Source organism: Odontomachus brunneus, unplaced genomic scaffold, assembly GCF_010583005.1.
Source record: "Odontomachus brunneus isolate Ranch 3 - 2012 unplaced genomic scaffold, Obru_v1 Obru_scaffold_108, whole genome shotgun sequence".
In the NCBI taxonomy this organism is placed as follows: Eukaryota; Metazoa; Arthropoda; class Insecta; order Hymenoptera; family Formicidae; genus Odontomachus; species Odontomachus brunneus.
Genome location: NW_022639558.1, coordinates 70,405 through 85,019, shown reverse-complemented (window position 1 = coordinate 85,019; position 14,615 = coordinate 70,405). Strand labels below are relative to the sequence as shown.

General features: G+C 47.4%; 1 protein-coding gene across 3 annotated transcripts in view; it reads right to left on the bottom strand.

Moving 5' to 3' along the window:
* Window positions 1-7,175, bottom strand: part of LOC116849213 (transmembrane protease serine 12) — a 22,544-nt gene extending 15,369 nt beyond the window's left edge. Inside the window, exons 1-2 of one of the 3 annotated variants that reach the window (XM_032826136.1) lie at window positions 5,699-7,175; window positions 4,361-5,056 (exon numbers count right to left, since the gene is read on the bottom strand). In XM_032826136.1, the coding sequence (XP_032682027.1) occupies window positions 4,361-4,588 (228 nt within the window). In that variant the 5' untranslated portion in view covers window positions 4,589-5,056; window positions 5,699-7,175. Of the gene's footprint in view, window positions 1-4,360; window positions 5,057-5,698 lie in introns of those variants that run through there. The other 2 variants (XM_032826137.1, XM_032826138.1) reach the window with 2 other exon arrangements.
* Window positions 7,176-14,615: the final 7,440 nt, after the last annotated feature.

The following is a 14,615-nucleotide window of genomic DNA, read 5'->3' as shown; positions in this document are numbered from 1 at the left end:
TATATATATATATATATATATATATATATATATATATATATATATATATATATATATATATAAGCGCGAGTAGTAAAAAGCCAAGTCACGCTGATAAAGTATTCGCACAGGCTTCTTGTCACTCGAGGGGATCTCCTCTCCGTCTCGAGTTTATCCGCGACAAAGTGGCATCGATTGCATCTGATGCGTGCGCATTGGAAAAAGCTGGCTCACTGTCGGAGCGTTACACGCGTTAGAATCCGGCTAATGAAGAAGCAGCCGATACGCAGGATCATAACCGCGCGATCGGAAGGGAGCGCTCAACCCACCGGGCGCGCGAGTATTTACGCGACGGGACACGTTAATAAACGGGCTGAAAGAACGCATTTAAGTTACCTCGGGACTTCCTAGGCAAGCTCGCAAACGTCAGCTCTAGCCGACGTGGCAATAAACAGACGCGCGCTCGGTCTGTTAAACGCGGAAAGAGACGCGGAAATCGCGCTGTAAAAACACACGGTTGCGCGTATCGCGCAGTAGTCTGCGCGATCGCCGGCGGATAAGCCGGAGAAACAAATACACACGTATCCGTCGCGCGATTATTTTCAACGATTATTTCCAACGAACTCGAATTTACGGCCGACAGGTCGGTAAGAGCGACGCGGCGTCGGTCTCCCGACCCATCTACGGCCTGTCCGGCTCGCTTAACGCGTCCATTCCGACACCGATAGTGCCGTAAATTGGCTTGTTAGCGCGGACTTACGCAGAGAGAGAGAGAGAGAGAGAGAGGGAGGGAGGGCGTACGGATAAGAGAGAGAACACCCCGCATAGAAAATTTCCTGGGATCTATAATTGGGATCCAGTTCGATTCCTCAAAATAATGGGTCCGATGTTTCAAACATGCGATGAGGCAAGAATGGGGTTCCCCTAATTGGTATCATAGAGTGTGATTATCAATTTCTCTCTCGGGAGAAATTTAGGCATTCCAGTTGTGATCTATGCAAAATTTCGGAAATTTCTATGCGAGATCGATAAACGCCAATCTATATCCTTCATCTGTCGCTCGCGGTCGTCCGGAGTAAACCCTCCCTCTCGTTTTCCCTTTCGTCGACATGCTCGCCGAAGGGCACGTCGAATGTGTGCCAACTGGTACATCGCGTCATTCAACATGGCCGGACGAATGACAGGGCACAATAACCCCCTGGCGAGCACGATTCTGCGGATGTCCGATTTCGACGTGATGCCGTCCGCGCACGGTAACGTCACGTACGCGTTGCGTCGGCGGAGGTTCGACGGCATCCGGCCAAATATAACCCGCCGCCGCCGCTACGCTTGACGAGAGGATCTTATCGAGGGGATTGGCGCTCGGCGGTGTGCGCCCAGTTGAATCTCCATCGAAATAATTGGCCCTTTCGGCACGATACAAAATTTCGGACGACGATGTGCCAGGTGAGCGGCGCGTCAGACGCGTCATCGACGTTGTCGTCGGAAGTAGCGGAAAGAAAAGTTGACAAGAATAAGTTATGACAGGGATCTAGTCGTAAACCGATTTTGTCAAAATTCTACAAGGTAGAAGGAAACATTCACTATTTCGAATTTCTCTCTTTAACCTAGTGTTATTTGACGCGCTCGCGAGATAGAGAGCGAGACAGAGAGAAAATACTTCCTTCTCTCTCGCAGGACAAAATTAGTTTATGGCTAGACTTCCATTATAAAGGACTTTAGAGAAGAATTACCGAAATCGTAATTTAGGAGTCCCTAAATCGTATCTGATTTGTTTTATGTTTGTTACACCCGCGAAAAATAAGATGTAATCTGGAAATTTTTTGTTTTTATTTCTCGTCGTTGCTTTATTTTTCACTTCTACCGTTAGATGTCATATTCAGTAATAATGAGGAATCGATTTAGGAGGTCGGCACGGTTTCGGCAACTTTCCCTTGAATCGTCATCATCTGACGACTCGATACTCCTCGCAGCGTCTCGTGACGCAGAGTGTGCTAAATTACATCAGATAAATTGACAAGTGCTGTTTGAGTTTCAGGGATTCACACTTCCGCGTTCCTTCGCGCTGGATATATTGTCCGGCGCGCATCGTCAGAGTCCCACGCGAGGTTCACACGACTTTCAACGCGTTCGCGTTCGATTCAGCTCCTCGCGCGCCCATAACGGAACCTTGTATTTCGCGAGAGAGGTACCCCCTAAGCACACTTCTCGTCGCGTTCCCGCGGCTGCGGCGCGGACTCGACTCCTCGAATCGATAGCGATTACAGTCGGAGATTTCGAGCGACGCTTATTACCAGCAACTCGTCTGCTGCATGCCCGTTGACGTTGGAACTAGTTTATATACGTGTCGACATATTAACCTCGAAACTGTAAATAATTATTGCGGCTTAAGAATGGCCACGGGACGAGATTACAGTAATTATCCCGACGTGCTTAGCTAAAACGAGATTTCCCCACTTCGGGACCCGGTAATTGCGCCGCTATTGCTGGGTTCCCACTGACACGATGTTTTATCGGTCGCTTCGGGCTTCTCGGGACTTTCTGTCTTCCTTAATCTACCTACTCATCACCGATTCACCTTTGACAAATTGGGCCGCATTAATCCGAGATTGTTTGAGGCTAGTCTGGGCCGCGGATCTTGGAGAATATTTCGATACTTTGGCATTCTCTTCACTATGTGTATTCATCAGCACGCTACGTTCGCCCGGGAGATTCTAGTTTATTAATCAAAGTCCGTAAGTGACGGAGAGGGTCGGGCACATGAGGCTACGGTGTACTTGCGTTGTGTTCCACGTTGAGAGTGTAATTTCGCGAATCTATATTATTCGAGTTAATATCAATTTATCGTACATCAAACCTCAGCGTGAGATTACACGCGCTCGCTGAAATTACGGTGCGCATCAACCAGCCGCCACGGCGGCTACACGTTACCAGATACGATTTCGGTAACGCAATTAAGTAAACTTGTACACGATAAATATCGGAAATTACAGTGCATTAGCCGGGTACAAGGCGCGCGTAATACCCCGTTTTTCCTGACTAAACGACCTCGTGTTTGATAATCCATCGGCGCGCGGGGGTCGATACTTGTGCATCCTCCGCGAGATTGAGCGCGTCGTGTTCGTGAAAACTGTTGCCCGGTATTTTGCCGCGATTAGTTAAGCATCCAGAATCCCGGAGGCTTCTAAGGGCACATTTACACCTTGGCAGAAAAGCAGAATGGCAGAAGTCAATCTAAACTCGCGCTGGTAAAAAAGCAGAAACTAGCCGACTACCACTTGATCACCAGCGCGAGTTCTGATTGGTTTCTGCTTTTCTGCCAAGGTATGAATGCGCTGTCATACTCGTGAAAGAATCTGCACGTTCATACAACTTATAAGTTCGATAAGATTAACACGCTGATCGCCGTGACAGCCATCGTGATCGCAATGACTGGCACTGTGATATTACCGTGTCTCATTAGGTTACTCTCTAAATTTCTCGCAGTGAAATCTCATTGAAAACGGGTGAAAATTCACTCGAAGTGACACTGGAAACACTGCTGCTCGAAATCGTAAAAGTGGATGTTTACTCAAACTTAGAGTGGATTCTTAAACCATACGAGTGAAACGTTTACAACCGATTCGAGTGAATTGGTTCTTGTGAAATACAATTAATTTACTCTTCAAAATTTCAAGTGAAAATATCCATTCGACAATTCAGAGCGCAGAACTCGCTCTGATGAAAAAATCACTCGAGTCCGAATGACTCGGCTGTCGCTCTGCTTTTCGAGTGGAATCTCACTGGAAGAAATTTAGAAAGTATGTAATGTACACAGATAAAATATCATAGTAAAAATTACTACAAAATTTTCGTTATCTCTTAATCATACCGAATTGTGACTCAAATTACTATATATTTGTTTAGAAATCTTATGCATGTTTGACTTTTTACTTCCAAATTATTTTAATATTTTTTATATCGTGTATTCAATTATTATTTCTTTAGTGATTTATGCTGAAATCTCAGTATAGTGCAAACTTACAAAAGACATAGTAAAAAAAAGTGTGATTTTAACGTAATTTTTATTACGTTAATATTTTCTCCGTTTGCAAAAATCCGTACGTTTCCCATCGAAAGCTATGAAACGAGATAAAAGATACACGTATCTCGATTATATTTCTTTACCGTGTCTTCGGTAATTCAACCATCAGCTAAGCTTTCATCCAATCATTACGGCAATCGACGCGGCACTAAAGGCTGAAATTTGCGACGAGGGAGTCTGTAATCCAAGGGAACCGTTCAGTCCGACGCGCTCTCCCCGGGTACCAATGACACAAGACGCGGGGAATTGCTGCGAGAGAGTTAAGAAGGAAATAACATGTACATGCAAGGTACTCACCAGATCCCCGGCGGCGAGCGCGTGGCCGAGCGCGAGCAGGATGACGAAGACTCGTAGGATGGTCGCGGGGCCGGCGAGGGTGGCGATCATGCCCGTCAGATGGACGGGTCGCAGACGGCGACGCAGACAGTTGGGCGACCACGGGGACGCGCTGCTCGTCGTCGTCGACGAAGAAGACGAGGAGGAGGAGGAGGAGGAGGCAGGCCGGTACTCCCGTCGCGGACGCATCGCGTCATGATCGCGACGTGCCGTTCGCTGGCTGCGTCGTGTCTCGGCTCGGTGTGTTCCACGGTACCCCACGCACCCTGTCTGTTAAGTCTACCTACCCCTCGCACTCGCACGAGAGAAGCGCACGAGTGCGTGAGTGCGCGCGCTCACGGCCCTACGTGCCGCGTCGTCGCGCGCGCGCGCGCGTGCACGCGAGTCTATAAATACGGGCGTGCGACTCCACGCAAAGAATTTCAAACAACCACGCTGTAAAATACCGTCGATGCGAGAGTGCGTACGTTAGACTGAACGGACTTTGCTACAAGACTCGACAACCAGCCAGCCGGCTGGCTGCTGATCGAGCGACCGACCGACCGACCGACCGATCCTCCTCCGTCGACGACCTTCCGCCGCGCGACAGTCTCTTGGCCTTGACACTGGCGTCTCGCGTTCGGACGCGTCCTGCCGGATGGTGATCTAGCGCACTGGCTGAAATCCGACAGACAAACACAGACTTTTAGGCCAGCTAATGACATAATGGTATCGGGCTTCACGGGGTAAATGACAGGTTAGCTGGTCGGTCAGAAGGATTCACGAGTCGCGAGAAGATTGCGAGTCTCTTAATAAGATCAGGGGTGGCGAAGCGGTTAATGTTATTGGAGAAAGGTCTGCTTGGGTCGCATGATGCGAAATAGTGCGATGATTAGGAGAACACAAAGGTCCGCGACATGCGTTTAATTCGCACGCGATGTTACCTCGACGATATCCATCCCGGCGATGGGATTCCGTGTTCTTCACGCGTTTCGCAACGATATTCCCATTATAGCGCAGCATGATTTACACTCCTTCCAGCCGGCGGGCTGCCGGCGCAGCTTCTTCAAGCCGGCCGGCCGGCCGGCTGAAGAACGCGAGGTGCAAAAAGAAGAAGAGAAAGAACGAGAGAAAGAGAGTAACCACAGTAACTTCATGCATGTTAGCTACTTTATTCCCGGCGAGACCGTTTGACGTCTTATTCTCGCGTGCAAATCGTTACGAGATCAAAAGATCGCACTTGACGTCTGCCGCGCGCGCGGCTCTTCACTCCTACGTGCTTCGGTTCCCTAAATAACGTCTACTCATGCGAAATCTTACCCTGGTGTTCACACCATGGCCGAAAGAATAAATAGCCCCGAGTTTCGCCGCACGCGCGGAGAACAAGTCCGTCGATCAAGCGCGGCTCGGACGATCACGGCCCAAGTGGAGGAACAGCCTGCGCCTGTGGATGGCTCAGTTTTCGGACGACGGTAAAGTTGCAACTGCAGCAGCTTCAACAGCTTCCTCAGCGGTCGACGACGACCGTCTGAGTATTCTCGTGCCGTGGAGTCGCGCGGCTGCCTCGCGTCTCGCGCCAAAGTCCGATCAGTCAACGAGCTCTTAGAGCAAACGACGGCTACGTGGCCGACGGTAGTCTAGCGCGAGATTAAAGGCGAGCCTTGTCTCATGGAGATATCACTCCGCTCCAGCCGGTAAAATTGTCCAGCGTAGGAATATACGATGGGGGCCGCCGCGTGCGCGACCGCCGACCGCCGGGCCGGCTGATATTTTTAGTTCTCCCGACTTCCCGACCGTCTGTCTTCACCTTTGAGCCACCTAAGTCTAGTCGCACTCAGCCCAAGGCGATATCTTTGTTCTTCCCCGAAGCACGCCGGTGTATTGGCGGATCATACCGCGTTCCCTCGCAGCGCAGAGGCTTGATGATCGATGATGAGCCTACGCTGAGATATTTCGACTCGCCTCCGAGTCGACGTGCGAATCTCGCTCTGTTCTCCGCAGGCTACTGGAATCACCGGTCTACGTTCCCTCTGGCGCGAATCGAATTTTGAATTCAGATACACGCTTCTTTTTCTTCTTATTGATAATGGACGGGAGTCCCGGAGGTCAATAATTTGCGAACTCTCCTAAATGCAAACGTTAGTGTCTCGTCAGGCTCGGTTCAGTGAAATATTTCGCGATTTCATCCGGTGCCTCGCATGGAACAGCCTCAGTCTGCCAATGAGAGCGAGTCGACGGAGTCTTCATTTCCCGCGGACGATTGTTCTATCGCTTCAGTTCAACTCAATTCTATCGATTGATTATCCATCGTCTACCTCGTCGAAGTGTCACACAGGCCGCGACTGTTATCAAGAAGTGTCTCACTGATATCTCTCCGGAGTCCGCGGTAACAGAGGCGGCTCGTTTCTTCGGCGCGAAGGGGTTCCTGGTTTTCTCGCTGGCTCGCGCTGATAAACGAAGAGCGAAGACGAATGAACCGGGAAGCGGCCGCGCGGTAGTGCAATCTCCTCCCTTCTCCTCCGCCACCTCCGCTTCTCCTGCCCTTCACGATCTTCTTCTTCTTCTTCCTCGTCGTCGTCTTTTTCTTCTTCTTCTTGCCTTCGCCAACTTCGCGCGAAGACGTTCATCTGTCATCGGCCGCTGCGGGTGGATAGGTCGCGCGGCTCGTCCGGCGCGAAGCGAAGCTGTCCAATGCGTGTCCCATGCGGGAGCCGTTGGAGAGCGCACGCACGTGGCTCCGGGCCGACTGACGAGATACACGCGCGAGAGAGGAAGTATCAACGGAGGCTGCAGAGAGGAGTGGCTGCCAAGCCAGGCGGAAGTGGAGGGTGATTCTGCGGGAACAGTCAGCGCGGTGGGGTACGTCGGCGGACAGCACCTCCGTCTCGCGGCTGAGGACGCGTTCCGGGCCGCCGGCCACGTAGACGCGTGGACACGCGCGGAGATGGGTTAATATGTATTGTTAACGACTGTTTGTTTGTCAGCGTTCGGCAAACACGGCGGCAGCAGAAGGACGGCGTGTGCTCGCGTTTCGCCGTCGACGATCGGCGCGGACCGGCCAGACTGGTCACTCGCCTCGATAACGTCTCTGACGTTCATTTCAGAACGGATCAGTCGCCTAACGGCGCGGTACCTAAACGCTCTTGCGCCGCCGCGCACGTTGTTGAGGTGGTCGGCGATTTTTTTTCGGCGCGAGAAACGTAAAATCGCAAACGAGTTTTCGCGATTACGACAGAGTCGTTCGCGTTGCGCGACAGCGTCACTGATACACCGAGAGCTCGTGCCGTGTCTCACCCTGCGACACGATCTTCGACGTTCGCGAGGATCTGGGTCAGTCGGACGTGCATCTAGCGCGAGATGACAATGAAAGAATGCCTGACAAAATGCCATCGTGACGCTGACGCTAGAAATAACCGACCGTAGTCGACGGGAACGGCTGACGCTGAGCGGACATCGTCGTGTCAACGTCGCGATGTCAATCGAAAATCGCCTGGGTGCGATGCTTCTTCGATCTGGCTACAGCTCTTCGTAAGAAGGACATCGTAGCAAGACGCGGGCCGTTAGGGATCATTATTACGTCTTTCATTGGTTGCTCGTTGGGCCTGATTGGGAATTAAATCACGCTTTCGTAACTCTCTAAGCTGCAAAATCAGCCACTCGACAAGTTCAAGAGGAGCCGGGATCCGGACAGAGTCGCTCGGAGGATTCGGTTAATGACACACATCGCAGTTACCTACCGGAGTATCCCTGTGGTCTGGCCACGCCCCGCTCTCGCAGGGAAGATTACACGAAATTGGCCGTTTTTTCAGGAAAAAATAAGCAAGAGCAGCGGGCCGCTACTCTGAGGAGAGCGGCCGGTGATTTGCTTTCGTTCCCGAAACGAGGGTCGCTTTTCGACCAGACGGGAGGAAAGAGAGAAAAAGAGAAAGAGAGAGAGAGAGAGAGATAAAAGAGAAAGAAAGAGACAGGTTGACTCACATGTAACGAGTATGAAGTAACGACACGCTGCTTCGCCAGCCACATCGGAAGGCGTGCCTCCCGTTTGACGAAACTGTTACATTGATTAAAATTACTCGTATATAACGATATTAAGCGCCGACAACGCTCTCCTTCCCTCCTTCTTTCTGTCTTTCTCTCCCTCTCGTTGACTCGACGCATCGCGCTTGCAATAACGAAGATTAACTGCGCGCCACAATGCGAAAGAGATGGGATTAAATACGCGTGTCATTAACGCGCCATATCGGTGTATCGCGTCGACGATCGATTTCGCGACAACGCCTCGCTCGCTCGACCTGATAGTGCCGCCGTGAGCGGGAGCCAATTCGCCAATTGCAAGTGTCATAACATTGATTGATACTCCATGTTACGGGTCGTTCAAGTGAGAGAACATTACGGAAGAATAGATCCTCCGATAACACTCGGTTGCGCTCTTACCACACTTCTGCACTTCTTGTCTCGACCCTGTACTTTATCCTGTCACAAGTTTCACAAAGAACACATTCATCTCGACTCATAGTGTTTCCAAATCAACTCGCCGATGAACACGAGGACGGAGAGGAAGTAGCCGAACTTCAACACGCGGAGCAGCGACTGGACGAGCTTGATGTCGCGACTCACCACCTTATCCTCGCTCATCTCCCTCGTCTCGTTCCGCAGGTAGTCGCGTTGCCAGTTATCGCGAATGCCGCTTTCACTGAGCATCAGCAGCAACTCGCTGACGCGCCTGACGTAAGGCGATCCCCTCGAGAAGATGTAACCGGTCGGCAGCCACAGATAACACAGTTTCGTTATTATCAGTATGCTCTTGCCGTTCTGCATGTTATTGACCGCGGCCAGATTGGCCCAGCCTCGCTCTATGAAGCAGGAAATATTCTGATGCGTCAGCAGGTTCTCTAGACACAGGTCTATGTTGGTGATTTCCCTGACCTTGTTGTCCATGTCGTGCGCATGATTCTCGAGGAATGCGTCATTCTGCGTGACAACGTGCTTGTGTTGGTGAAACATCATCAACGTCAGATGCGAGTTTATGAGATCCGGCAGGCGATCGAATCGGACGTAATTATCGTTGCTTAAGGTGAGGCCCATCAACTCGCCGAGGAGGTTCGACGAGTAGCGCGCGCAGGCTATGAAAATGCTGAGGAAAACGATACGCTCGTGTAGCCTGTGGGGTGCCGGCGGAAAGGACGAGGTCAACATGATACCGATGATCATCAGGGGATGCCATCTACTCGGGTCGAGTCTCATGAGCCTCGCGTACAGCCAGAAGATCCCCACGACCGAGAAGCTCACGAAGAACAATCGAATCCCGATGCCGTGGTAGTCGAAGAAGTCGTGCCGGGCCGGCAATCTCGGCACCACGAAGCACCACGTCTCAACGTTGAAGTTGTCGACAAATTGCACTTCGTCCTCGTCGAAGAGTATCGGTAACGTGATGAACAGGGTTTCGTATCTCCCGGAAACCAGATCAGGTATGATACCAGTGATGGTCCCGTTCGAATGTGGTTCGCGGTACATGTTGTTCGGCAACCGCTTGACGACGTGACTAAAGTTCATTTTGTCTGCGAGCGTTCGGATTACCATGTGATCGACGCCTTTCAACTTAATCTCTCCTGTGGACGTTGGCACCACGTCGCTGTACGGAGGTCGTCGGCCGAACGTGTATGCGAACGGGTAGCCCTGCATGTCCGGAAAGTCGTCTGTGAACCACTCGGTGGTGTTCGCGGAGTAAGGTTCCGCGGTGAGACTGTCGGTGAACGGGTTGTAGCGATGAATGGTTGTGGAGTGCTCGTTTGATGGGCAGTATTCCACGACAATCGTGTTCAGGATCTTCCTCGACCACATCGCCTGGAAGAAGGCCGCGAAATCGAGGGACGACTGACGGAGTAACATCAGCACGAGCACTTTGGATTGGCCGTTCGTGTGAATGAGGCGTCTCAAGTCGTCGGCTATGAGCTCGCCCTCCACGATATCCGGCTCTCGTTGTGAGACATAGATATACACGAGTAGATCGCGTGACAGCGCGCAGAAAGAAACCTGAAACTCCAGCTCGGCCTGGTGCGCGTTTACGTAAAATGTCGGTACGCGTCGTGCCGTCGCCGCCGCTATTTTACCCAGGATATCGTCCGCTCGGCCGTCCGACAACGAGTCTTGAAGTATGAGCAGGACATCGCGCGTCGGCGATGCTCGCAATACTTTGCGCATGATATCTACGAGCGAGTCGTCCTCGCTCGCGCGGTCGTTCAATGGCCAGAAACGCTCGCGACTCTCTGCGAGACAGCAGAGCAAGATGCTGCAGAACAGCCCGCGCCATCCGATTCTCATTTCTTGATGGAGGGAAGCGATTCGTGATTCTCGAATGCAATTTGAATAACGACTGCCGGGAGTGACTCGCGGAAGTGCATAGCAGACCGCAATTGCGTGCGAGTTATAGATTAAAAAGTGAAATATGACGTTCGCGAAAACACTTGCAGAAAATTGCTTTTCACGAAGACATGTAATAAGTGCCCATCGCGCGTGATATTTTAGAATCATTAGTCTTGTCCATTCAGCCATTGGCGTGTTGCTTCTTCGCCGTCGATGGTGAGAAATGGATTTCGTTGATTATCATTAAGGAAAAATATGCTCATATTAGCGATTTTAATTCATGTGTTATAGTGCAGCTAAAAATAAGAAGCATGTATCTTTTTGTGTATTATCACGCATATTAAGGGGTTGAAACAACCCCTCGAAAAATATTTACTAAAATTAATTGTAAGTAAATGTCTTTGAAACCGTATGCGAGAAAAATGTTTTACGCAAAAGTTGCATAGTGTTAGATTTTAAGGTTCTTTGATTAACTCAAGGATCTTAAGACTCTTAAATACTCGTCGCGTCCATATTGAATCACGATGTCGACATGGCGAGAAATGATACGCAGAAAATTCTTGCGCGTCAATTTTAAATAAAAAGATAACTTATACTAATATAAAATATTCTTCAAATAAGAAAATATTTTCTTAAAATCTTAAAAAAAAATTTAGCTTTCTATAGAAGATTGTTTATTTTGTTTGAATAAGAGAATTTAGATTTGAATAAATATGTTACTTAGTATCCCCATTAAAGAAAGATTTACTATTTTTTAGATATTTTTCTTTCAGTGTACAGATATGTCTAGGCGATCTTCAGTGTTCTTTTATACAGATTAATTTGAAAATGGCATGCGTTTTTTCGCTTATGACATCATCAGTCTAGAGTTCCACGGCTAGAAGTTTTAATAACTACACGTTTAGATTTTTAAAATTATTCTTCAGCCTTCATACTATCAAGCTATACGTGACATTCTTGAAAATTTTATTTGTAGAGTTATAGAATATATTAAATATTACAACACTTTTTATAGCTATAAAAAGTTATTGTAGCTATAAAAAATTTTTATAGCATTTAGCAAAACATGTATACACGTTTATTGCTCCGCAACATTTAACACTCTCTATGAGATCTATCGTATTCGAGTACAACTTTTTTATAGTTTATCTTACCCGCTTAAAATAAGCAAAGGAGCGTCACGTTGCCTTTCAATCTTTTAATTAAAAAACAGCTATTTTGAGAATTTCTAGAATCCAGTTTTCGTTTCCTGCCGTTGCCGCTCGACGGAAAACATCGTTAAATTTTTTTTAACGCGTTTTGCAAGAATTTTTTGATGGCAAAAAGATGCAAATTCACCATTGGCGCGCACAAAGGCCGCCTCGTACTCGCGAATTAATTCCCACGAGTACGAGAGCGAAGGAAGAGAGACGGCAGACGAGCGCGCGTTCAGGCCCCGTAGTCCTGTGTCCTTTTAAGTTAAAGGGAAGAAGAGTCGACGGTGAATGCCCGTCGCAGGAACCGAACGGACATACCGGTATAAATCAACGTCTGCGGTCGCGGACTCGCGCGCGAGAGGGGAACCGAACGAGAAGAGAAAGCTAGGGAGGAAAAGGTAGACAACGGCGAGGAGATATACACGCGGACGCCGAGAAGCCCGCGCCAGAGATTCTCTCTCCTTCTCTCTCCCTCTCTCTCTATTTTTATCTATCTATCTCTCTTGCCCTCTCTCTTGCTACTTATGCTAATGCCGACAAATCAATTTATTTATATTTATTTATAGCATTCAAATGTTTCCCCCGGAACCGGACCGCGCAGCGCGGACGTCGCCGACGTGGACCACCCGCAAAAGCGAGCGGAGCCGATCCGTAGCCGCGGGCTACGAGATCCGTGGGGTCCAGATCGACCCCCTGCCCCCTTCTTCTTCTTCTTCTTCTTCTTCTCTTCTTCTCCTCTTCTTCCTCCTCCTCTTCCTCCTTCCTTCAGACTGATACAGATAGCTGGAGGATGTTGGTGGACGCGTCCCGGCTCAACGTACCAGTCGATTCAGGATTTCACGACCCGGACTCCCGGATAGCAGCCGATCGCGTCTGAGAGGGAAAGACGGAACACTTTCACGCGTATTTAAAGCAGATCCGCAAGCGTGCTCTTTCCACTTCTTCCGCCGAGGAACATATTCCCTTTCGTATTCGTTTGCGCGAGGGTATCGAACTCTACATCGTGTTGGAATTACGCGCGTCTGTTCGCTCGGTAAAAAGCGCGATTAGATATTAGAGAGGTAGTTGATTGACAACCAGTTGATCTTTTTCCCATGTCATGTCTGCCTGCGCACGTGTACCTTGTAGTACACCACGTGTGCGTGTTCGTTTAATATTCGTTGAAAATGCTTGATATCTTTTGCATTGCGGGAAAAAAATTTAATTTAACGTGCGGACATGCACACGTGGATGTACACGTGCGCGCACACGCACATGGCTATAGTCTGGTGAGACTATAGCGAAGAGTGTATCGCAACTGTCGGGCGCGGTTAAATGGAGTCACGCGTGATGTAATCCCGAAGAAGCCGAGTATATCCGAAGTTTTATCAGTAGCGTATGAAGAAATGCGATTCTTACACCAGAAATTTTTATTGTCAATACTTACTCGTGATATGTAAATTAGTCATAGTTAAATAATAATCACCCAATTTACAAAATTATGATTTCTGAGTTTTTGTTTTTTACTAATGGGTAATTTATGCATCTCTACATAAAAAAGACTAAATTATAGGATCTAAATTATAGGATTTAGCTTATAGGTGACTAAAATAAAATTTTTATTTTTTACTAGTTGTACTATTTTTCATTAACTATATCTTTTTTACGAATCTTTTTTTATTTATTTTTTACGAATTAAACTTGTCAATGAATATCTCTGAAGCGAAAAAAAATTTATCATGCTTGATTTCTTGAACGATGATCAAGAACCTCAGTGCTATCTATCTTTTTTAAATCATGTATCAAATTTTCATTTTTATTTTTCTCAAAACGTACTTTATTGGCTTTATCGGGTTATTTTTGTATAATTACAGCTGACTTAATTAATGTGTAAATTAATTCGTTTCTCAATAGAACCGTGTCTCTCTGTGACTTTCCATGTTAACAATTTTACATTCATGATCCAATGTATGCGGTGGCATGTATCTATAGTAAATATAGATTTAATCAGATACTCTTGTTTGCAAGACATCCGTTATAAACTGGGTGAGCCCGTAGCGTACTTAATTGCGGTAATTAAATAATTCTAGGCGTAGGTATTTCTACTGAGTGTCTCCAATATATCATATATTTGTATTGTGATCTTAAATTTTGTTTATTTATATATTATTACGTAAAACTCAATCAAAATCAAATATCACAAAAAGAGCTTATTTATTATTATATAAATATTTATTATATATATATATATATATAACTTATTACTTTATTGTTATATAATTATTAAATGTTTTCATTAATTATCATATAACAGATAATGAAAATGTTTATTAATATTTAATTATAAATTTATACATATTTATTTACCAACACTATAATTTTTGTTTTTATTATAATATTTTATGTAATAATTTCCAAATAATTTTCAAGAAGTTTTTATAATGCATTGGAACATTCGTAAATATTGTTCAATGAGTTTTTAATAGGGAGAGTCCGATTGCCGACAGTACGATTGATCACAAATTGTAATGATTGGTTAGATCTGGTAATTCATTAGATAATTGTTATCATCGATTGGTTTGTGTGCAATCGTACTGTAGGCAATCGGGACTCTCCTTTTTAATATGTAGACATTTGCTTATCTTCGCTTACTTATGAGACACTGGGTATAACGATTGGATGAACAGCGCAACATGCGG